The sequence below is a fragment of the Anopheles maculipalpis genome, chromosome 3RL (assembly GCF_943734695.1).
Source record: "Anopheles maculipalpis chromosome 3RL, idAnoMacuDA_375_x, whole genome shotgun sequence".
NCBI lineage: Eukaryota > Metazoa > Arthropoda > Insecta > Diptera > Culicidae > Anopheles > Anopheles maculipalpis.
In genome coordinates, this window is record NC_064872.1 from 10,267,900 (window position 1) to 10,293,235 (window position 25,336).

The 25,336-nt window shown below is 42.6% G+C and overlaps 3 protein-coding genes across 3 annotated transcripts in view; 2 read left to right on the forward strand and 1 right to left on the reverse strand.

The window, feature by feature from the left end:
* Positions 1 to 295: 295 nt before the first annotated feature.
* LOC126564774 (lanC-like protein 3 homolog) overlaps positions 296 to 25,336 on the reverse strand; it is a 205,702-nt gene continuing 180,661 nt past the window's right edge. Inside the window, exons 2-4 of the mRNA XM_050221880.1 lie at positions 1,753 to 1,801; positions 1,455 to 1,651; positions 296 to 1,384 (exon numbers count right to left, since the gene is read on the reverse strand). Coding sequence (XP_050077837.1) covers positions 324 to 1,384; positions 1,455 to 1,626 — 1,233 coding nt within the window. The 5' untranslated portion in view covers positions 1,627 to 1,651; positions 1,753 to 1,801 and the 3' untranslated portion in view covers positions 296 to 323. The remainder of the gene's footprint in view (positions 1,385 to 1,454; positions 1,652 to 1,752; positions 1,802 to 25,336) is intronic.
* Positions 2,598 to 3,248, forward strand: LOC126565378 (GTP:AMP phosphotransferase AK3, mitochondrial). The gene has a single exon (XM_050222547.1). It carries the CDS (start codon positions 2,598 to 2,600, stop codon positions 3,246 to 3,248), a length of 651 nt encoding a protein of 216 aa, XP_050078504.1.
* On the forward strand, positions 4,694 to 11,817 carry LOC126565786 (tetratricopeptide repeat protein 14 homolog). Its single transcript, XM_050222995.1, has 11 exons — positions 4,694 to 4,988; positions 5,070 to 5,146; positions 5,261 to 5,386; positions 5,522 to 5,736; positions 6,154 to 6,369; positions 6,479 to 6,885; positions 6,970 to 7,254; positions 8,302 to 8,528; positions 9,128 to 9,408; positions 9,498 to 9,625; positions 10,124 to 11,817. The coding sequence occupies exons 1-11, from the start codon at positions 4,694 to 4,696 to the stop codon at positions 11,815 to 11,817; spliced, it is 3,951 nt and encodes a 1,316-aa protein (XP_050078952.1).

The window sequence follows — 25,336 nt, forward strand, 5'->3', positions numbered from 1 at the left end:
GACAGGGGCATGGTCTATCGTGATTTTTTTGTTTCTTCTTCCTTTAGATTCAACATGTTTTGTGCTTTATGAGTTCTAATGCTGCTACATATTCTACTGGCTCGTTGCGAGCACGTGTCTTTGCGAATGTTTCTGTGTGTGTGTGTGTGTGTGTGTGTAGTTGCTTGTTTCCCGATCCACTCCTACCAGCATCCTTTCGATGTACCGATGTACCGTTCTCCTCGCAGGAAGACGACTCTAGTGATCGTTACACACCCGCCGTACCCGTACACTGTACGTCTGTTCGGGAATCTGTAATGCTACAATTATTGGTTTTTTTAAATTTAGAATTTCTTTTCAAACACATCCATAAACGGGAAGGCAGCTTTCTCCGGGCGTAGCAGATCAATCAGAAAGCACACCGTTCCGGCATAACCCTCGTACAAGCTAAACGGACAGTCCGGGTTCCGTGCGTTGCGTATGAATTCCTCGTGCGTTAGAAATTCCATAAACTTTAGCGCCCGGTGCAGATACTTCGGGTCAGACGTGAGCCGGTAAAGCAGCAGGAAAACGTACCCACTTCCAGCCACACCATGGCAGATGCCCGGCCCCTTCCGTAGCAGTCCCTTCCGCCAAACGAGATCCGCACTCCGGATGCAGGATTGTAGGTAGCGCTGCTCCTGAAACACAAGGTATGCTTTGGCCATCAGATACACGACACCGGCTGCACCGTGGCACCAGTGTACGAGCGATTCGCTGCGCGTACGTCTCACACAATCCTGCAGCGTGGTCGGAAAGTTGCCCTCACTGTCCTGCAGCCCGAGCAAACCGTCGACCGTGTTCTTTACCAGCGACATTTCCACACTGCTCAGGTTTAGCTGCAACGGTGACTCGAGCAGCATGTGCATAATGGCCGAGGTACCGTGTGCTGCCCCAAGGTAATCGTCCCCGTAGCACTGATAATAGAGAGGTAGAAGACCGGTACGGTGGCGTTTGCCACTCTCGAGTATGGTGGCACAGATGACGGTGAGAATTTCCTGCGAAAAGAGCTTACGTTCGATGGTTTGGTGCAGCCAGTACACACCCGCCAGATAGCCTGCCCGGCCAAACAGGACCTCATCGCTGCCATTCTTGTTGAAATCGAGCCGCTTGCATACCTCGATCCCAGTCGCAAAGCAGCGCAAATCTTCGTCCATCTCCTGCTTCGCATTGTGCCGGTGAGCAATGACAGCGGAAACTGCATACACGCCCGCATTCCCACACAGAAACGAGCAACGTTCCTCGGGTCGGCCCGCGTACCGCGCGGCCAGTGCTTTGGCATTCACTATGTACTGCTTGGCGTACTGTAACGCTTCCTGCCCGAAGATACCAGCGTCATGCAGCTTCAGGAACATGTAAGCGATGCCTGAAACGGGAACGGCAAAAAGGCGATGCATTACTCCGAAACGACCGTAAACACCCGTGCTCTACACTACCAGCATCGCCCACGTATAAATCACCACGCTGGTCTGTGTTGCGGTCCGGTTTGGTGTTTTCCACTATCAGATTCACGTACGACTGTATTAAACCCTTGATGTGGTCATCGCAACGCTGTATTGGCCCGCCACCATAATCCGGAAACGGATTGGCAAAGTATCGGGTGCCCATCAGCGAAGATGATGTTCAGCGGTGGCTAGCGAAGAAAAAAAAAGAGAGGCGGATGTCAATGAAAGACACTAAAAAACTGTTGAATGGGATGGCTGGAACATATTGGCGCACTCTACCGCACACTACCTGTAACTAAAAGAAAGCACAACTGTTGCCCGTTTCCAGCCACCAAAGCACCTAATTCTGCTTTTCCACCTTTTTATGTTTGCTTTTTTGCTGGATTTTCCGTTTTTGTTTTTATTTTTCACTGCAGTCACCTTTGCACAACGGAGAGCTTATGTGGACATCGGCACTTTGACATATATTTTGGACGATTGTCATTTTTTGAATTATTATTTTTTTTTTTCAAACAAAAAATTACTTTACAAAAATATTAAACAAGAACAATTAGATGAAGGAAAGAATAAAGATATTTGTAAAAACTAAATTAATTGAAAAAAGCTTTATCATAAACAATCATGTCCACAAAATTGTTTGGAGTGTTCTGGTGTGGACTATGGAATAAATGAAGATTGTAAAACACTAGGGATAAATTTTTTAAACAATTAAATAATTTATAATGTTACATACTTTTCTCCATTGTAAAACGTTTTTTTTTTGTACGAATGAAATGAATTATAAAATTTGAACTTTCTTAAACTCGCTTCATTTCATTCATTCATTACTGTTGAACAATTTATTTTATATAAACTAAGCGATGCTTTTCTGCAGCATCCCAAACCGCGTATAGGTGGATAGGTTTAATCGCATCCGTGATTAAAATCAAAACATTGTCCCTTTGCGAGCACGACACGGGAAAGCGCGGCTTTGGTTCCAAAGTACACTGATAGTGGCGAACCATATGACTCGGGGCCGCCATACACTTTGCTGAAAGTCTTCCGAACGTTTGTGGGTGCAAGTTGTATCTATCCACGTGTTTAACGTTACATTTGTGATAATTTAAGTGTTTATCGTGAAAATAAACGTACAGAATGGCCAGTGGAAAGCTGTTTCGTGCCATTATCATGGGTGCACCCGGTTCGGGCAAGGGAACCGTATCCGGACGCATTGTGAAAGTGTTTAACCTGAAGCACATCAGTAGTGGTGATTTGCTGCGATCGAATATCGAGAAGCGCACGGAGCTGGGCTTGATCGCGGACAAGTACATCCGGGAGGGCAAGCTAGTACCGGACATTTACATAACAAAGTGCATATTGGGCGAGCTGCAACAGATTCAGTCACACTCGTGGCTATTGGACGGTTTCCCACGCACACGTGAACAAGCCGATGATCTGTGGAATCAGGAACGGATCGATTCCGTAATCAATTTGGATGTGCCTTTCGAAGTGATCATCGAACGTATCCAGAGCCGGTGGGTGCATCTGGCCAGCGGGCGAGTGTACAATGTAGGGTTTAATGATCCGAAAACGCCGGGCCGAGACGATGTTACCGGGGAACCACTTAGTCAACGGCCAGACGATAATCCGGTTGCTGTGAGGAAACGGTTAGAGGTGTACGATGCGTGTACGCGCCCAATAAACGAGTACTTCGATAAAAAGGGCGTGCTGGTTACGTTCAAGGGTAGTACGACGGACGAAATTTGGCCACATGTGAAACAATACCTCGAAGCTAAGATACAGTAAAACGAATCGCGTTAGAAAACTCTTCCTTCCGAACAAAAATTCCACTATAACATACCGGCACAAAGCTGCACTAGTAGTAGATAAGATAAAAAGAACAAAGTACGATAACATGATGAAACCGCCAATATCATTACCTCGAAAAGTAATTTGATTTTAATTCTACTGTAGCGACAATAAGCTATTTTGTAGGATATACGTGCACGAATGAAAAGTGAAAGCATATCAGTTTTGTAGATTTGTTAGCTAGAGATAACATGAAAATAAAGGCCTCCTCATGTATAATATCCAATTGTGTTGTTGTGTGTGCTTGGTATTAGATAATATTCTGCATCACTTAAGCTTTTTATTCCTGCATAAAGGTAAGTATTGATTCCCTTGTAATGTTCAATAAGCAAGAAAGAATCGTTTGCTTTGCACAACAAACGAAAAGGTGAGTTGATTCATTTCAAGCTGACAAGATGTTAGTGTTTCCAAGTGTGTGTCCATTGGGGTGTGGTTATCTTACATTCGCGCATTGATTTATTTTATAGTAAAGTTTTTCACGTAATAAAATACAGTCCACATATTAAACAAATTGTTGGAAACATTTTTGTCGATTACGTACTTTTAGTGTAACGTAGTTTTACTGCAGTTTTGAATTGGTTCAGTGCTGAAACGTCACATTGATCTGTCAAAACGGAGACTGTCAAAGTCTTCCAATATGGTGAGACATTGACGGTTTCGAAGAAAATGCTTGCCAATTCACATGGACGCCACAATCTGGTGTGATGTGTGTATGGTGCGCGTATTTTGTGTGCTCTAGGCGTGTAAAAATCGCTATTGTATGGTAAAGTTATCAATTTCCGCACATATTGTACCGCTTTGGCGTACGTTACCGTAATAAGCCAACTGTACGTGGTGTGTGTATCGGTAGAACTGCAGGTAAATATAGACGGGAACTTTGACCCCCTGAACTCAACAAACAGTACCGTCGTGGTGCGCGTAGGAGAGGTAGAGTCAGCCATCTTAACTTCCGGGACGATTGTGTGGGGCTCCTTTTTTTGCCGGTAATACAAAAGGGCTAAGAATGATTGTAAATTCTTTGTAACCTTGTAGAACACGGCGGCACGTAAAACACTCCCGTGTGAGTTCCGAACGATCGAAAAGCCGAACAGTTCGAGGTGAAAATCACTGCCGAGATTGATTGATTGTTGATAAATAAGGTAGAAGCAACGATAGAAAGAAAAAAAAACGGAACAAACCGATCCTCCACATTTGTTTCGCGGCCAGGTTCATAATACCGTATCGCATCCCGTTTGAAGTGTGTCAAGAGTTTTGAAAGTGAAAATTTGTGAAATCGCAGCTCGCTTGATGAAGAAAATCGTCCCAAGGGACTGTGCCGTGCACCGCATATAAGTAGAAAAGGTCAAGTACACACGCACAAACCACAACTCAATAGCTACATCATGAGCTACGATCCACCACTCAACCGTGAGCTTATCCAACGGGCCGTTGGGTACCACGGGAAACCATTGCAAAAAATATTGGAATCGGAGCTGCAACCGTACGAGCTGCAAAAACTCGGCATCGACAATAGTCTGGATTTCGTCGTGTACATGACACGTCAGAAGCACTTTACGCTGCAGGAACGAGCCAAACGGTTAAAGCTGCAACAATTTTTAGTGCGCAATGCAAACACGCTATACCGGCACTATCCTTACGTCGCATCTGGGGCAGGTCCAAAACTGGATTACAAAGAAAGTAAGTACCAGCCCGGCTCGAAAACAAACGCTCGTTCACATCGGTCATCACACCGTGTCGTGCTGACAATTTTAATTCTAGACAATCTTTTCGCCGTACCACCGTTGGATGCTTTTCTGGATACGGAACCGGCTGAAAGCATAACACATCTGCTTGAGGTATTGGAATGTTTTAATTGTTTCCCGAAGCCATTGTTACAAACTCCTCAACCACCTCGTAAGTACCGTCAGACCTTACCAGTCTACCAAAAATGTTGCCCTTTTTATTTCTAGACCGTACAACCAGGCGATGTTGTGTATGGTTCCGTGACAATGTACAAACACTTTGCCGGGCTCCTATTTAGACCCATATTTATTGTGGGCAACGTCACGTCTTTCATTCGTAACAAGTCCATCAAGGTAACTATGAGCTAAATGGCCGCGCATGTATGTAATATTTCTTCAAAATTATCCCCTACAAAAAAAAAAAAAAACAAATCCTCAAATTAATGATAGGAAAAATTAAATAAACCTTACCGTGATTACTTTTTGTAGGGTACAATCGCTAAAAATGACCTGATCACACCGGAGAAAATTTCTATCGCACCGAAAGGTTTCTTGGCTAACGATCTGATCTGTTGCGAGGTGATCGATGTACATCCCGACGCACGACGCATCAATTGCTCGATGAAACGTACCGCTCAAAGCCGAGCACCGGAAACGATAGAGTACGGATTGCTAAATAAGGACGATATGCCGAACATTTACAAGTAAGTGCGTTCTGTACGGCTGCAAGAAATGATACGAAAAGAAAAGGAAAGAAGAAAGCAACAAGGCGCATCTGCAGCAACAGCACGATCAGCAGCACTAGGTGCAACTGGCATAATGCCCATCTAATCAAAAAAATCCCAATAAACAAACCGGTGGACCGAATATGGAGAAACCCCCACCAAGCTGTTAGCGTGAGACGAAATTGAAACTTATTCCCGGAAAAAGCGTTTTAAAGAAAATCTTTCTTGATATGTGACCCCGCCGCACTTGTTTTTTTTTTTATATAATTCCAAGGGCCCGCACACACACAATCACACAGAGTGACGGATGTGTTTGTTAATGACAAAAATCGATCGCGGATCTGTTTTCCTAATTAATTCCTGTACACTTTTCATTTCATGTTCCTCTCACACCAGTATTACCTTGAAGCGAAAGGAGTACGAAACCTACGAGGATTACGTGGAAAGTTCGCCATCTTTTAATGATCCTGCCTATATCGAGCAGTTGTACCAATCGGTCGGACTAAATAGCAGCGAATACTGTACGAACATGTCGAGCCTAAAGGGCAGATATCCGTCGCAGGAATATGCAGCGGAACTGCGCAATTCGCAAAACAGCAAATGGGCATTTAGGTGAGTTTCTTTCTTGATCATGTCTCTGTTCTAGTGTTGTGCGTACTGAGAAGGAATGATTTTACTCTGGTCCTCTCGTAACTCATTGTCTATTTCTCTCCTGCACCAGATCGGTTGCTCAAGGAATTGAGCATTTCAAGGAAGGAAGGCACGCCGAAGCTTTCCAATGCCTAAACAAGGCACTCAGCATGGATCCACGGAACGTGGAAGGATTGGTGGCGCGCGGTGCACTGTACGCCAACAGTGGCTCGTTCAAGAAGGCAGTCGAAGATTTTGAAGCGGCCCTCAAGCTAAACCCTTCCCATGCAAACGCGCGTAAGTATATGGGCGAAACGTTGGTGGCACTGGGACGCAGCTACGAGGAGGAAAATCGGTTCGAAGAAGCGAAGAAAGCGTACCAGGACTGTCTGAACATTATACCGCACCACGAGGAGGCACAGACTTCGCTTGACTTCCTGAAATCGAAACCATTCACCGGAAAGCAAATCGTGGAACCGACAGAGCTAGAATTGCCATGTAAGTAGTGTGAAGTTAGTGTTTCGCTTTAGAGACATATACTCACCATGTGCTCATTTTCTTCTTTTCTTTGCCAAACTTTAGCACTAAATATTGTGAAACCTTCGTCAAGCGATCGCAACAAGCAGGAACCGGATACGTCCGGCGGAAGTGGTTTGTTTGGTGGTGGCGGTGGTAGCAGCAGCAGCAAGCGCGATAACAACGAAGGCTCGCGCAAGGATCGTAAGAAGGAAAGCAAAAAGGATCGCAAGAAACGACACAGGAAGCACCATAGCAGTTCTAGCGATTCGAGCACCGCTAGCTCGGACAGTAGCGACTCGAGCAGTGACTCGAGCAGCAGCAGCAGCAGTGCATCGTCGAGCAGTTCTGGTAGGTAGCAGCAACGTGTGTAGCGTGGATGGTTTAGCGTGAAAATTTTCACTTCAATTGTGTGTGACCCCAATGGTTAATGTTCACGCGCGTGTGCCTACATATTCTTGTCCTTTTACTATCTCGCGGTATCGTCCTGATATCTTGTTTGTTTCGCAATTATTTTCCATTCAGAGGGATGCGCCCTCGAAAGGTGTTTTAAAGTAATATCTCTCGTTGGGCGCGCGCACCTCTTTTTGTTGCTTCAAAATTAAATTCATATCCATTGTTCTGTGTCCGTAACCTTCCCAAAAAGTGAAGAATTGATTAAATTGCTAGTTTTATTTCTAAACAAGTCCCCAATACCCCTCCGCTATATCTATGATCATGTCTATAGTGCAGTTATGTTCGTATGTTTTAGGTTGTAAAAGTTACAAACAATTGATGATGAGAGATGAATTTATTGTTCAAAGCATTACAAGACGTAACCGTTGCTGTGATGATATGAACGAGTGCTCCGTGTTCTCGTATTGCGGTATTGAATCTTCCGGATAGTTTTGCTGCAAAGCTCAAGCAAATGCACCCACACACACACACAAAATGCTCCAAGAAGAACGCCGCGAACGGATGGCTCGAAAGCATTGCAACTTGGAAAAGAAAATGCAAGCACGATCAACAGAAAGCGGCAGAATGTTTCTTTCTTTTTGTAGGACGGTCGACTCACCACCGGCATCTGGATCCTAGGACTTTGAGGTACAAAGATTACAATGCAGTCGAAACGCGATCGTTTATCCCTCCACAAACTCACGCACAAACTTTAACTATGGTAGCATGAAAAGGATCCCCGCTGATGTCCGTGTTTAGCTAACATTTCTCAGGGATCGCAGAGTTTGAGACAGGACCAGTTCGATAGAATGCAGAACACTGCGTATCTGCGTCGCATGAAATCTTCCTTAAACAGCACAATTTGACAATTAGATGAAAAAGAGTATCATGATTGTAACAATCGATCCTTTTATTCTACCCGTTTTATTACATCATATCTTCCACTTGCTCTCTCTATTTCAGATTCATCCAGCTCGCGAAACAAAAAGCGCAAACGCTCGAAGAATGATAAGAAACCGAAATCCGAATCGCCGATGGGCGGCAACAAGCGCATGAATGCGGCGGGAGGTTACGGTGGCCCTGCGCCGGGCGAACTGGTCGGTTACCCTATCGGTGGGCAGGGTAGTAGCGTGTTCGGTGGACACGCTTCAGGCCACGGTCAATCGGGAATGGATGATTACGAGCAAAAGGTAAGTGAAGATTGTCGACATACTGGAGAAAGGTATGCATTTAAAAAATATGAGAGATTTGCGACAGTTGGATGGCACTTTTAGCCTTGTGTTTTAGCCGTTTTTTGACGATTTTATGAGCATTCCGTATTGAATTTGATGCCTAGAAGCAACGGAATTAGGTCTGAAAAAAAAAAGATGGATTACTGCTGAGGGTTAGGATGGAGACATTCAATGATATTCGATAAACGATAATTCAGTGTGGGATTCAAGCGTCTTCAGAGTCAAAATAAGGTGGAAATGGACCATTCTAGGTTAGCTAAAAACTTTTTTTCAGAAGTGACTTTGAGGGATCTAAAGAGAGTATTTGCTTGGAAGGATTTGTTTGGTCGTTAGGGACACTGGTTGGACACGGAGTAGTTTCTGAACCAGGTAGTTCCACCTCCGAGTGCCTTTCACTAGTAAGAATGGTGGAAAGGATGACTAAAACACAGGACAGTTGAATATAATCATTGCTCAATATAGTCTATTTTTTAAATGCATACATTTATTATCGCAATTCATCACGGAAAATCATAAAGTTTTAACTCGTTTCTCAATTTATCTCTACCCGGCCACAGGTGCGCAAGTTTTTAGAGATGCCACGTGACGAGGAGAACTACGAAGAAAAGGTTCGTAGATTTGTCGCCGAGGCAAACAAGTACCAGAAGGAGCGCAAGCAGATGGAAGACAAATCGAAGAAAAAAAAGAAAAAGGACGAGAAAAAGGCCAAGAAGGAAAGCAAGAAGAAGCGCAAATCGGATGAAAAGAAAAAGTCAAAGAAAAAGGACAAGGGTGGTGGTGGTGGTTGTGGTGACGATGACGGTGCATCGGGCAAGGATAAGTTACGCGAAGCGCTGAAGTACGTTTTTTGGTTGTTTTACTTCTTTATTGCGATTTATTTGGCAAGAAAATTTTATTTTGCATTTTATTGCTGTGTGTGTGTTGCAGGATATTTGAAAATTTCCCCGTACTGGATGAGCTCGGTTCAAAACTATCCGTCGGTGGTTCGGTTGCGGAAGCTTTATCCGCACTGCTTGGTGCTGGTGGAGGACCAAGTGCCGGAACTTCAAGAGGTAAGAATTGGAAATGTGAAAAATAACTGTTCTTTTTAAGATTTGAATCAGAAACGAAGAGTGAAAAGTGAGATTTGGTTCCCAGGGCACTCTTTTTCTCTTCATACTCACTCTGTATGGGAAGTAATACCATGAGGTGAAAAACTCTCCTTGAACATTCATTAGTAACTCAATTGCCCTTAAAAAATATGCCTGCTCGATTCAAAACCACCGGTGGCATGCATACCTCCTCCATCTACTGTTGGTTTTGCATCAAAGTAGGCGAGATTTTTAAAGAGAAATAACTTATCCGTGCAGAGGGCAATTATTTCGCACACAAAGTGAGTGAGTGAATATGAACCGAAAAGAGTGAGTGAGTGAGTGAGTAGTTTCACATGTAGGATTAAACTCTCTCACTCATTTTTAGTGTGCACAATTCTAGTAAGGATCATCTGCGTCGCATTATAACTTATGTCTCTCTCTCTCTTCTCTCTCTATCCTCTTTCTCTCTCTCTCCTTATGCGTCCCCTGCCAAACCATCCGATTTGCTTGATCTGGAGCGTGCAGGACCAACGGCAGCGGCCGGTATTGATGAAAGCGGTAAGGAAGGTAAATGGCGCATGATGTTCAACAAGGATAAACGCCCCACGAAGGAAACAATCCCAATGATCACCAGCCTGTCGGCGGGGCTCGCCCAGCATCCGTTCAGCAATGAGTCGGACGACGAATCGAACGGTGGTGGCGGTCCACCGTACGGTGCACCGACCAAACCGCAGCCCAACGACCGTACCACACTCGGTAGTAGTCGCTTCGGTGGACGGTATGATGATCGTGCGTCTGATAAGGGGAAGTTTGGCACCAGCAGCGCCACCACCACGACATCACAGGTGCCACTGGTCAAGTCCGGTCCGGTTGTGCTGGACAAGTTTGGTAACTTCCGGCTAGCAACGGCAGAAACTACCCCGTCCACCACCGGTGGTGGGTCCAAACCGCCCGAACCGTCGGCAGCGCCATCGATGCGTCGATCGCGCAGCAAATCGCGAACACGTAATTACGGTAGCTCGCGGTCCCGTTCGCGATCACGCAGCGAACGGCGCCGTTCGCGGTCGGGCAGTTTCCGGCGCAGCAGCCGCCGGTTCAGTCGATCACGGTCGCGATCATTCAGCCGATCGCGCTCCGGCAGCTACTCACGCAGCCGGTCACGATCGCGTAGCTTCGAACGTCGTCGCTTTGATCGACGCATTTATCGTGGTGGTCGGGGAGGGGGCGGAGGAGGTTACGGAGGTGGTGACCGGATGGGTCCGTTCGGTGGGGGGAATCGATTTAATAATTCACGTGGCCATTACAGACGCGGTGGGTTCCGCGATTTTAGAGACAACCGTTACGTCGGGGGTCGTGGCGGCGGTGGGGGTAGTGGTGGCGGAATTGGTAGCGGTGGGCGTGATAGGCCACCGTTCCGACCACGCTATCGTGGACGGTTCCAGCGGTCGTACAGTCGCAGCATGAGCAAATCGCCCGATCGCCGACCAAACAGCCCTGGTGATGATCGTCCCCGGCACCACAACAGACGTGGCGACAGTCGGGACCGGGGAGGAGATGGTCGTGCTGGCCAACAGCATCACAGTCGGGAACGGTCGCCGCTCGCTCGTCGTGGTAGTAGCCGGGGAGATAGTCGCGAGAATCAGCGTGATCGCGAGGATAGCCGGGACCGGGACCATCATCATCGGCGCTCCGAAGGACGTGATTCTTCGTCCAAGCGTTCAAAGGAAGACTTGAATACTTCCGGTGGCGGTGGTAGCTCTACGAGCGGACCGACGGCACGGGGCGATGATGCGACGAGGAACAACAGTTCGCCGGAATCATCCCGTGCCGAGAAATCGCGCCAACGTCGATCATCTTCCGCCGGTAGTCAGCGTTCCAACAGCGGTGGATCTGCCAAAATTCCGCACGACATTGAAGGACGCTGGGCGGACGATGATGGTGGTGGTGAGCAGAAGAAAGTACGACGACACGAGGATGGAGGAGATGAATCCGCATTGGCAAATGCCGCCAACAGCGGTGCTGGTGCTGCAGCCGCATCATCGTCAGCCGTTGCCGGTGACGTTTCGCTAGAGGAGCTAGAGAAAATGCTCACCAAGGCACGCAAAGAGCGAAAGGAGGAAATGTTGGAGCGTAACAAAGATTTGCTCAAAAAACCACCTGCTGGTGGATATTAAAGACGACGTAGCGGAAGCGAGGGGGGATGACCTACCGTAGAGTTAGCACTGTTATCTTGTAGGATTATCAAAGCAAAAATTAGATGACAGGCAACCGCACACGACCAAGCAAAGCATCTTTGGTTGCAAAAGCTGAAAATGAAGCAGATTATATATACAATTACATTTAAATGAAATTGATGTGGAATTGCGAAGGTAACGGACAAAAGGAAGTAAGTAATTGTGAGAATATAATTGTATTTGCTTTGATGTGTGTACTCATTTTAATAAAGATCACCAAATTTCATCCCTAGCGTAACAAACTGAGAGTGTTTTGGGTTTACATTGAGCAAATGTTTGAAGAACAAGAAAGAAAAACCTTTTTTTTCGCTTTGACTGATCAGGGGGAGGAGAAATCGGGTTGGGGTAATTTACAGAAAGATGCGCGACCGAAAGATGCATCTAACGGTATTTTGCAATCTCCGATTGGACAAGTTAAGAGATTTTCCACGGGAATGCTGTTATTTTCCGCAATAACTGGACGGAGAGTGGAGGGATCGGGTTGAGGTGTTGGGCAAAAAGATGCGCGGCCCCAAGACGCATCTAACGGTATGCGGAACGCCAGGATCGGATCAAAACTGAGAAAGTTATCGCCGATTTTCGCCGATTTTCCGCAATAACTGGGCGGGGGGTGGAGGGATCGGGTTGGGGTGTTCGGCAAAAAGATGCGCGGCCTCAAGACGCATCTAACGGTATGCTGGACGCCAGGATCGAACAAAAACTGAGCGAGTTATCGTTGGTTTTCCACGGGAATGCTGCTGGCGGAATTTCCCGAAAGAGGGGGATCGGGGAGAAGGGGGAGCCCTTAGTTTCCGTAAATATTGAAAAACACGTTGCAGAGGATTTTTTAAAAGGTAAATAAAGAAAGAAACAAAATTGAGGATGAATTTCATAAAACTTGGAAAACGCGCTTAAATTGAGCGGAAAAATATTTGTCTTGACGGAAAGAAATAAATTTTCTGACCACTTTTAAAATTTCCATTTGCTACCTCCTCGGCTAGTATGCTCTCCTGTTACTCCTGGTCGGATTTTGCCGCATGAAAATCCACAAAAATTTGGCACAAAAATCCGACCAGGAGCGACTCGTTGTAACAGGAGAGCATGCATTCGAGGAGATAGCTCGGGCCGGCCGAAAAAATCCAAATCCAGTTTTAATTTTCGAAATCCAAGTTGAAGTTGGGTTGGAAATTTTAAGTTTGGAATTCAACTTAAAATTTTGACTCGGGATTTTAAAACTGACTTTGGATTTTAAAATTGAATTTGGAATTTTTCGGCCGGCCCGAGCTATCTCCTCGAATTCATGCTCTCCTGTTACTTCCAGTCGCTCCTGGTCGGATTTTTGTGCCAAATTTTTGTGGATTTTCATGCGGCAAAATCCGACCAGGAGTAACAGGAGAGCATACTAGCCGAGGAGGTAGCAAATGGAAATTTTAAAAGTGGTCAGAAAATTTATTTCTTTCCGTCAAGACAAATATTTTTCCGCTCAATTTAAGCGCGTTTTCCAAGTTTTATGAAATTCATCCTCAATTTTGTTTCTTTCTTTATTTATCTTTTAAAAAGTCGTCTGCAGTGTGTTTTTCAATATTTACGGAAACTAAGGGTTCCCCCTTCTCCCCGATCCACCTCTTTCGGAAAATTCCGCCAGCAGCATTCCCGTGAAAAACCAACCATAACTCTCTCAGTTTTTGTTCGATCCTGGCGTCCAGCATACCGTTAGATGCGTCTTGGGGCCGCGCATCTTTTTGCCGAACACCCCAACCCGATCCCTCCACTCCCCGCCCAGTTATTACGGAAAAACGGCGAAAATCGGCGATAACTCTCTCAGTTTTGGTCTAACCCTGGCGTTCCGCATACCGTTAGATGCGTCTTGAGGCCGCGCATCTTTTTGCCGAACACCCCAACCCGATCCCTCCACTCCCCGCCCAGTTATTGCGGAAAATAACAGCATTCCCGTGGAAAATCTCGCGTTAACTCGTCCATTTCCGGTCCAATCGGAGATTGCAAAATACCGTTAGATGCATCTTTCGGTCGCGCATCTTTCTGTAAATTACCCCAACCCGATTTCTCCTCCCCCTGATCAGTTAAAGCGAAAAAAAAGGTTTTTCTTTCTTGTTCTTCAAACATTTGCTCAATGTAAACCCAAAACACTCTCAGTTTGTTACGCTAGGGATGAAATTTGGTGATCTTTATTAAAATGAGTACACACATCAAAGCAAATACATATATATATATTCTCGCGATTACTTACGGTCACTTGTTATACCGAACGGTGTGAAGAAAAGTGTCTTAGGACACCCTCAAGAAGGTGCCCCGATCGGCTGGGTTGCCCTGCCGAACAGGCGGAGGTTCGAAGGGCTGCATGTAAAGTCGTCGTAGGAGTCTCTGTGAGCTTGGAAGAAATAGATCTCGTGGTGACTTGTACTTGTGCCGGCGAAGGAAGAAGCGGGCAAAGGAAAAGGGCATAAGGTTAGCAAGAGGACGAAGACCAAGGGCACTGATTGCCAGGACCTACACAGATAAAAAAAAGGGTATTTCCCTTCGGCTGTAACATCCTCTCATCAGAAAAAAACCAAAGCATGTTTGACAATATCAACTTCGATTTATTTGTATTTGGTGAGTCTTCAAATGAAATGTATATATATATATAATGTATATAGATTTTTTGTTTGTTTGTTTGTTTGTGGTTTCAATATATATAATATATATGTATGTACACATTTGTTTGTCCGGGCAAAGCTAGTTTTACAAGTTGTGTGTTTGTTTTTTTACTAGTTTAATGTTCAGTTTTTGTTTGTTCTACTCTTTCTATCACCTGTGGTAATACAAACGCCCATGTCCACGTGTTACACGCACACACGTTTAGTTGCACTTTTGCTTTTGTTCATTTGGATCACTGTTTTTAACTGTTTTTAACTGTTTTTTTGTTTTTTGCTGTTTTGTTTATCTCGCGCTTAACCATTTCCTTTTGGTTCTGATTGCAGTAAATGCACGCTTCCATCGTCCTAGGGTGTTGTAGGGCAATAAATGTATCAATGTGTGAGTGTTTTTTTGTGTTTGGTGGTGTATATAATAATCTATTTGTATAGTTACAATTACACAGCATTTCATTTAAATCGTCCCCTTTCGCTCTTCCCTTTCGATTTCTCGAATGTAATTTTTGTGTGTTTTCGTGTCTTTCTTTGTTCTATCTCTCCTTTTCATTATATTAATTTTGCAATATAATGTTTCTTATTAACATTAACTTGTCATATTTTGAACGTTCAGTTGTTTTTGTTTTTGTTTTCTTCTGCTTTGTTAAGTGAGTATCGTTATAACTTGTCCCAATCGGTAATGGTCGTGAAGCATGGGAGCAAAATAGGGCACAGAATAGGGAAAAAACGTAAACCGCTCCCGCTCAACCCAAGAGCAAGAGTCTTCGGTGTTAAGGGACGGGGCGGTCGAGTCCTGTGTGTCTTGAAGGAAAGAGTTCCCTGTGCTCACATTTATCGCACCCGAAGGACGCGGCTCGTATACTCTGGTTACATGTTATCTCGCGCTTCCTCGACCTTCACGACCAAAATAATGCTAGCAAAGTGTGTATCACACCGTTAAAACTGTTCTCCATCACCATCGAGAGCCGAATTTCGATGTGCCAATTATTAACTATTTTAGCAATTTTTGTATGTCGTTTTTTTTTTTCTGTGTGTGTATTTTTACAGCCCAATTATTTACATGTAAAAGAACGGTATCAAAAATTATAATTTCTTAAAGGCAAAACAATTTGTTTTTCTCTCTCCCTCTCTCTCTCTCTCCTTTTTTACACTTTTTGCACATCCCTTTCGATGTGTTTCTTCTTTGTTTTCTAATATTTCTACTAACTTCGAGTTCGAGAACATACGAGGCGCTCGTGTGTGTGTGTGTGTGTGTCCTCTTTCTTGGGCTATACAAATATTACTCGCAAAATACATTCTTTGTTGAAGTTTTCTTTTCCCATCATCAACACCTTTTTTTGTTTGTTTTAATTTTTTGAGTCCGTTTTCTTTTTCCACTTTTCACTGTTCACTTATCAATCAGTCAGTCAGTCAATCATGTCAGTCCCAACCGGAGGCTTACGACTTGTTCGGCTATCGGACTCACGTCCTCCCATCGAAGGTGCGTCCGTATCGGAGCGGATTGTACCGCTTTTTTTTGTTTAATTTTGTTAATTTTTGCTACGAAATTATGACTGAAGAATTTGTCTACTACTTTTTGTTTTTTTTTTCTTTTCCCCACTAATTACGCATCGTTTACTCACGTTTTTCTCCGTTTTCTTCGCGATGAATTGCACTTGATTCGTTTTATCGTTCGATTTCCCGCTCAGTTTACGGCTCAGTCGAGGGCTTATCCCGGGGCATGCAGCAGCTTCATTTGGAGTTTCTTGTTCTTGTTTTCGCAGTCTAACCGTTGCTTGGTAAATCGTGGTAAATGAGAGCAAATCAGTTGCAAGGAAAACATTAAAAGAATGAAGCTATTTGCCGCCATTTAGAGACGTTTTTCGTCTTAGAAGAATTTTATTTTTGCCTAATAATGGCATTCTGTTTATTAGCTTTAGCAAAAGCTAAAAGGGATTAGCAGAATTTAGTTCTTTATTTGCTAAAACAGTCCCTCACATGAATTATACGCATACCTACGTGTGTAGAATGAAGATAAAAATTTTAAGAGACAATAAAATAATATTTGTGTACGTGTATAAACAGTAAAATATTACACCTTTTTATAATGTTTGTATAATTTGCACTAACGAATTGTTTCCTTGTATCAAAACTGTACGAAATGCGTGGGAAACATTAATGTTTTGACACAAACCTTTCATTTAAAATTTGTAATTAAAAACATGAGCAGCCGTAAGAGATTTCTGTTACTTTCTAGCATCAAAGTTTGAGAGCCTGGGAAAGGAGTGTCAAGCGACTCATCAAGTTCGATAGCTACTAACCGAAACAAACCAAAGCGCCCAGCAACGTACACATTTAGGGGTATTTCATTCGATGACTTTGTGCCCTAACGTTGCACCAAAGTATTTAGGAAGTTTGAAGTATTTTTGCACATGCTAACGACATTCTCTCGTCAATTTCTTGGCTTCGCCTATGACATTGACATCGTTGGCAAGACGACAGCGAATGTGTGCGAAGCGCATAACGGACTGAAACGTGGATTGATGATCAATGCGACGAAGACGAAATATCTGCTTGCCGGAGGCTCTGGTCGCGATAGAACCCGAGTGGGAAGCAGCGAGTTAGTCGACGGAGACAACCTCGAGATGGTAGAGGAGTTCTGCTATCGTCTGCAGCGAAATCCGGAGACACATTGTTCAGGGGAATCGTGCCTACTACGGCCTTCACCGTCTGCTGAGATCGAGAAGACTTCGAGACCGCACGAAATGTGAGATATATCGCACACTGGTTCGCCCTACGGTCCTATATGGCCACGAGTCTTGGACCATCCATTGGTGTGTTTGAGCATGGAGTGTGGAGGAAAAACGATGAACCACGAACTTGCTGAGCTATACGAAATACCGGACATCCTGAAGGATAGCAAAGCCCGGCCAGATACGATGGCTGGGGCATGTTATGAGGATGCCGGACGCATGCCCCGCCAAGAAGGTATTCGTCAGCGAGCCCCAGTTCGGTACGAGGCGTCGGGGAGCCCAGCGAGTTCGTTGGCTGGATCAGGTGAAGGGTGACCTGTCGGAGATCGGGTGCTTACACGGATGGGAAGCTGCAGCCAGGAATAGAGTTTCCTGGAAATCTATTGTTGACCGGGCCATGTCATGACGACGTGGTCTTTAAAAGAGCAGGACAACATGAGAGAGAGTGAGAGAGAGCGAGCTAACGACATTCGTATGTTTGCAACATTGGCATGACTTCTCGAGAAAGCAGACACATTTAATAGGGAGTAGATTTGCGGCCACCCAATAGCGTGGTGTGACTCTACATTAATGCAGAAAGTAAGGCTTTATCAAAGAGGAAGCTTGGATAGAGAGGATCATTACATACGTCTAAACCGAGAAGATAATATCCTGGACAAGACGGATGGACATTGCTATATTAAACTTGTTGTTCGACGGTGGCTGTATATTTTAGCGAGTGAACACTTCATCGATGGAGTGGATGCAGCACCAGTCACTAAAATAATTTTTTGGACAAATTACTTATCGAAGAAGCTTTTTCAAAAATACCGCTCACCGTCTAGTGCCGGTCTACGCCATAGAAGTCCAAATGGACGGCCAAAAAGACTTTATAGGCTAGGTCGTCCGGTGCCATTCTCATGACATGACCAGGCTCTAACGGGCTTAGAGCCGGGCTTAGAGTTCGTAGAGCTTGTCTGTTAGCCTTTTTCTTGTTAGTAGGTATGCCTTTAGCTAGATGGGAAAGCCTCAAAGCAATGGTGTCTTATGGCAGAATCTGGATTGATTTATAGAAGATTGTCTCCGAAGTATCCCCCTCCTAGTTTCGGATTTTCCCTGCCTAGCGCCTAGAAGCCTAGACCGAGCGGAAAACACCCATGGCTAAGGTACAAGCTGTACAGCAAAGATTTGACAATATTTTGTGTACAAAGATCCATAATTGAATACCGAAATATATGAAATTGTTTTGCGTTATTGAACCAATTTAAAATGAATTTTAAGTGCCAAACAGAAATCGGTAAAAAAATTGGCTTTTTACTGTTTACAACTTATTACATTTTCATTCTTACCCATCCGTCTCAATAAATAAATTTCATTAATAAATCGTTAAATTGCTGTTAAATGTTTACTGTTTCCCTTGCTTTACTGTTTAATATTTTGTAGTTCTTGCGGCGCATGCTCGTTTGTGTTAGAAGAGATTTTACTTCTTAAAGAAGGTGGAAAAGAGAAGATATGAAAAGAATGTTTCAAAAAAAAAAAAAATTAAATAATTGCGAAACTGCACAAAAGCCTTCCGTTATCAGGTATTGAACGTACTGAGGGAATTATAACAACGGGTTAACAGCACATTTGCACGTTTTCGTTTTTGTTTTTGAAGCTCTCTTGGTCTGTTTAGATGCATCCGAACAGCATTGGAAAGAGGAAAAAGAGCGCGCGGCTATTATAAATATTTTCTTTTTTTTTCTTCTCTTCTTTGTTTGTTCTGTTTTGTTTTTTCATTACACAAAATGTCGAAGAAGAGAAACATTGATTATACACCTTTTGTTTTTTTCGTTTTGTTTAGTTTTTACACAGATTGGTAACTAGAGGTAAATATATTTATGTAGAGTTTTGTTTAGCTTTTGTATTTGTTTGTCTTTTTCCGTTCTTTTTGTTTTTACGCAGTTTTAACGCTATCTCAACCTGTACACCATGCGTGAGAGTACAGAATAGTTAGCGAAAGTTGAATTACAGATTAATTTACAGGTGTTTACAGTTTTTTTGTTTGTTTGTTTGTCAGAGCCCGTATTTGTAGGCTTACAACAAACGGCTATTTAGCTGAGGTTAGCTGATCAAAACGATGCTCATTCGCTTCGTCGTTAAAGATCTTTTGTTAAACAATCATGCTCAGTATTTCCCCAGACATGTAGTTTGTACGTCGTTCTATTTGTAGTTTATGTTTAAGTTTTACGTTGACCCGTGGAGGAAAATGGAGTACAATTGGCTTATCGTGTACATAACGACGCGAGTAAGAGGCGCTTTTTCCTTGTTTCTTTTGTGTTTTTTGTTGCAACATTCTGCAACCATATTATATGAGTTATTTTACAAAAATGTTTAAACATTTTGGATATTATTTGAAGTATTTTTCGTCAACCAAGACTTGCGATAAGCAGTAAACTTTCGGAAAAGCTTCGAGACGCGTGTTAGCTCCTTCGAATTATGTTCCGTTGTCACTGATTCGAATTTTGTTACAATGTTTTTGGTTGTAATTTTATTTTATTTTCAACGGACGAAACCCTGGATTGCTCTTTTCTAAAATCTCAGAGGCGAATGAGATCTTAAAGACCCAAAGTCTCATTGCCGTAAGGTCAACAACGCAAGTGTTGGCTTATTGCCATTTTCACAAGGCATTTCCTCCTTGGATATTGCCTTATACCGGGCATAATCGGTTCGATACTACGGATAGGTGTTTTATATCAGATCGAGTTCGCGAATAAATCTTCCTATAAGGATGGATATAGGCACAATAGGGATCTGGAATTCACACGACACGAACCAGGGTTCAGTTAAAACCTATCCGGACCGTTTCTCCGTAGTGAGGAACTGTCTAGTCGAGCCGGTCGGCTTGACTAGAAGGTCGTTAAGCCAAGTAGAAAAAGGGATCTCGATCTGATCTAGAAGGATCGGTTGGTTCCTCGCACAGTGTATTACTACAATGGACTTTGTACTTGGATAACAATGGATCTGTCACCAAACACTCGACAAAGTACCAGGGATTAGTATCGGATTCTGAGGATCGATCCCTAGTTGGATCCGGATCGATCGGATCGTCTCCCTAGAACTAGAAGTTGTCAAAGGACATCTAGCCCTAGTGACCACGTCAAAGAAAGCAGGAAATTCAAGGCAAAATGGCACGCAATTCGACCGTTTTGGTACGCGATTCGTTAGAAATTAACATGCAAACTGAAGAAGGCGATTGAAAAGCAGGTTGAGCAAAAAATTTAAATTAATTTTGCAATTTATGCAGCCAAATAATGGGGAGGAAAAAAAAATGCCTTAAATCCCGGAACTGGTGCTTCGATTTAGTTCCACTTCTTCTAGGCTTTCTCTATGTTTGGTTTGTATGTTTGTTTTTGCTTATTGTTCTCGGTTAAAGAACAGAGGCAGTGTTTTATTCGAATTTCATGCTATTATCGAGCAGTTTTTTGTTGTTGTGGTTTTTATCCTAAATATCGGTTACTTTGTTCTATTTTACATGATCTTCCTTATCGCATTATCCGTATGTACGTGAAAGGCTTCGGTGAAGAAGAAGAAAAACAGGAAGATATTTAGTTAATACTTGGGTTTCGGCTACCTTCTTTTAGACTATTTATGCGCAGTATTGTTACGAATGAAGTAGAAGTTAGTAGTAGTTTAGTAGCGTTCGTATGTCACTGTAATGGCCATCCTTCGTCGTTGCGAATCGAGCCCCGGAAACCACCATTTTACTTGGTACTGCTATCATAAGCTTACGTATTTGTATGTTTAGTTGTTGGTTCGTTTGGTACTATGTACTTTTGCTTCGTATCAGAAATCTGGATTATTTGTGCCTTGTGGGGAAGCTGTGCCGTAATAATAATGCTTCGGAAGCTTTGTTTTTTTTTTCTCCGTGTTGCAAAATATGCCAAGCCATACTCCCATCGAGTCCGGTCCCATGTGATCGGTGTTGGTGTTGTTACGCTTGCCCAAAGAAAAAAAAGCAAAAATACCTCGATTCGATTCGGTTTTCTTAACAGTTCTTGGTAGGGAGATGTTGCTTCCTTCAGCAGAGTAGAGCCAAATATTTAATACTATAATACAGTAGCGTCGCGCGCGGCCTCGGCCACAATGTTTAGTAATGCACTTTGTTCATGTACTATGGGGTAGTGTTGTTTGATATTTTATTACAAATCGAGCAATTTGTGGATAGCTTAATAGATTCAAAACTGTCCAATTTTTGCTCAGATGCAGATTGCACAGGTTTATGCATTTGTTTAAGTATGTATGTATGTGTGTGTGTGTGTTTTTTACTAAAAACCAGATTAGTAAAGGATCGACAGCACAAGGAAACAAAAGGCAAAAAATAAAGTTTAAAAAATTAAAACAATGTGATAAAAAATAAAGAGCGACTAAACTAAACTTTAAAGATGTTGCTTTTTTGTTTATTATTCAATAATCGATAACAAATTATATACTTTTCGTTTTCTTCCCAGCAATTTAATTTGATTATTCTTTTCAGTATTTGAATTTTTTTTTTGCTTCTTCCAATTCCAAGTGTTTCTTGCCAAATTTTTTTTATCGGTTTTTGATTTTCATAACTTTTAATAGAGTGTTGTTTCTGCAACTTTATTTTGCAAAAAAAAAAAAACACAAACACATTTTTACCACGTAATAATAATTTATCCCATCCGTGTAGTTTTTGTTTCGTAGCAGAGCAGAGCTTTTTAACTCTCGCAACACTTTTCACAACTTTGCGGCTTTTTTTTGTTTTGTCGTCCCGCTACGAAAAGTATGATTTTCTCCTCTCCCTCATTCAATCTCCATTCTTCACAATAGCTAAAAAAAAAAACACAAAGAATAAAACTAACCGCAACACGTTGTGTAAATCGTAGAATTGGATAGCGAATAATAATATTAATAATAATTATAATAAATGTATTTCTATCGCAAAATAATAATAATAATAATAATATTATTAATAATAAAGATAATAATAATATTACAGCTGTAGTGACGCCCCAACAATCAGTGTGTAAACGTAAAGCCCGATCCAGATTGGCTTTGCAAACAAAACAAAAAATCCATCATCGGGTCGTGTGGCTCTGTGTGAACTTTTCTTTCGGTATTGGCGCGGCGTATCGTAGGTTGAAAGGCGAAAAATATCTAAAACGCGATGTGTGATAGCATGCTAGCGAAGGAATGAAGATTATTAAAAATTAACGGGGGGGAAGAAAAAAAACATCAGGGAAAAGAAGTACTTTTGGTTTCACAAAACAATATTTACACAAAGTTGTAGCAATGGTAGAAGAGCTCGCTAACAAGCAAAACAATTACAAAAACAGATTTCAATAAAACTGGAAAACCGATTAAAGAAAAATCAGATAAAATATCAACATGCTGGATAGCGTAGTCAATAGTAATAACAAAAACGGGATAAAATAACAAACAAAACAGAAAAAAAACACTCATAAAATGGATCTGTAATCGACCTCGCGATACGCGCCAAAAAGGAAGTCTTTAAGCTTTTCGTGTAGTGGTGAAGAAGGATGTGTTCTGTCTGTACTCTGCCGCGGGGATTGTTTTGTTTGATGGGTTCTTTTTTGTTTGTGTGTTGTCGTTGTTTGCCTTAATCTATTAGGTGTTAAGCTTCTGTCCCCGATTTCCAAAACCCGAACTATATAACGAACAAAAAGATGCAAAAATAAAAAAGGGAAAGCAAAACTCCATCTCATCCATTGTTTGTTTTTTTTTCTTCTTCATAGATAATAACCATTTAAAATAGTAAAAACTTGTACAACTTAGTGTTTATATGTATATATATGTACACAACGATCACTATAAGAGTGGACAGGAGAGGGGGAAGAAACGGGGAGGGGTCATGCAACGATTATGCCTGCAAAGCGTCACTTCTGAGTTTCCCACTGAGTCCCTCGTTCCTTGTTTCTCGTGCATTCCTAGTACAATGTCATCCTCAAGCTATGCGCGGTTTTTAGGGGAGCTTTAGGATCAAACCTATCTAGGCACAAGCATTCTTCCCCCTAATCATGCAACATTAAGGGACCTAACCGAGCAGGTAATAAGTTCCCAGTGTGTCGCAACATGGTAAGCACTCTTACAATACAAAGTTTGTGTTTGATTACCGATTTAACAAACAAACAAACACGAGGATGACACACGAGCTTATGCAGGGGATTTGTTAAACACAGTTTTGCTAACAAAGTACATGAAACAAAAACAAAAATGCCAATTTTACTGTGCAAACCGGTCCTTCTCCTCTTCCTATCGGAGATGGGTATGTGTGTGTGTGTGTGTGTGTGTGTGTGTGTGTGTGTGTGTGTGTGTGTGTGTGTGTGTGTGTGTGTGTGTGTGTGTGTGTGTGTGTGTGTGTGTGTGTGTGTGTGTGATAATTTAAACAAACAGAAGAAGAAGCAGAAAGAAAAAAAACATCACAAAACATTTTGTGTATTACTTGCAATAACAACACCACGCGGGGGAGGTACCAGAAGGTTCGCGGTATCGAAAAAATAGTAGAAATTATCACAGTACACGAACGATTTCCCTTCTTTTACCGGTTGTGGTGTAAAGTTTGTGTGTTTGCGGTTGTGTTGTGTGAGAGTAATGTTTTTTCTCCGTCCGCATCAAAACGCATCTTGCCGTTTTTTTCTTCTGTTGGTTGATGGTTGATGGTTGATGGTATTACTATTTACTATCCGATCCGAAACCGATTAATATGAATGCGTGCGCGCGCGCGCGTGGTTTTTGATTTCCATGTTTGTTGATTGTTTGGGTCAGACATCGATCGATCGTATTGTTGCTCGCACCGCTTGTCGTAGTCCTTCTTCTTAGATAAGGATCTCGTGTCTCTCTCTCTATATTCTGTTTCCCTGTCCTAATCGAATACACGCTTTGCATTGTGTTCGATTGTGTTCGAGCGTTTTCTTTTTTGTCTACAATATTTTGGTTTCGATTATTATCGTCCTCTATCCTCTCGACGATTTGTGAAGCACATATATATACGCACACACACGCTGTTGGTTTGCATTATTCGCTTCCGCTTTGCAGTGAGGCGGCGGCATCGTCGTGGTGGTGTTAATATTGTATTTGTTCAAAGGGTTGTAGTAGTAACATTCCGTTTTTTAAGCATCTTTTTTTTCTCCTTTGTTGTAACGTTTACTTTGAACTAAAGTTAGAGGTATTTCTATTTCCTTTCCATTATTATTATTATTATTATTACCATTTTCGTACTCTTTGTCGTGTTGTGTTATCTTCTTTTTTTGCTAACAAATTTTATCGCATTTTTTGTTTTCATTTCTTTTGCGCCAATATGTCTATGAAGCGAACGCACAACAACATTTCCTCGCTCCCCAAATGACCTGCTCACCATTTTTGTTTCTTCACATGACTACTTTCATAACTCTCTACTGCATCTCTCCTCTGAGTGTAACATCGTACACGGATTATTTTATGTACAGTGTTTGTTTTTTTTTTGTTGTTGTTTGTTACTCTACAATACAATAGCTCAATTACCAGGTAAACTAAACTCCTGCAAACCACCTTTCTCCATCTTTCTTTGTTCTACCATCGTTTTTTTCTCTTTCTCCTTTCCTTGTTCTACTTTGTATGTTTTTTTTTTAATATTTTTTATATGCACATATCACATGCATTTTTGTTTTTCGTCTCCCTCTCGGGCTGCACTTTTAACTCAACTTTATACACACATGCACGCCCGTCTCTGTTCAGCTTATAGGTTTTTTAAATTAATTTTGTTTTCAACATCAAATCACAAATCGGTTGTATCATTTGTTGCTTTATGCTCTACCGGCGCAACGAAAACGTAACACAAACACACACAACACCCGGTTGGTGTCCCGGTCACTGTCCTTCTCTTTCTCCCACGCAAACCGTCCTCGCTGCCGGATGAGCCTTTTCAGTACACTTTTTTTTATGTTTGCAATAAAAAGGTAAGTTTTCTAGTTTGTGCACACATTTTTGTAACGATCTAGGCGGTATAATATATATATGTATATGCATGTATATGTATATGCGTGCAGGTTTTAGCTTTTCCTGATTTTTTTCCTCGCTCTCTTTCTTTCTCTCTCTCTCTCTCTCTCTCTCTATCTC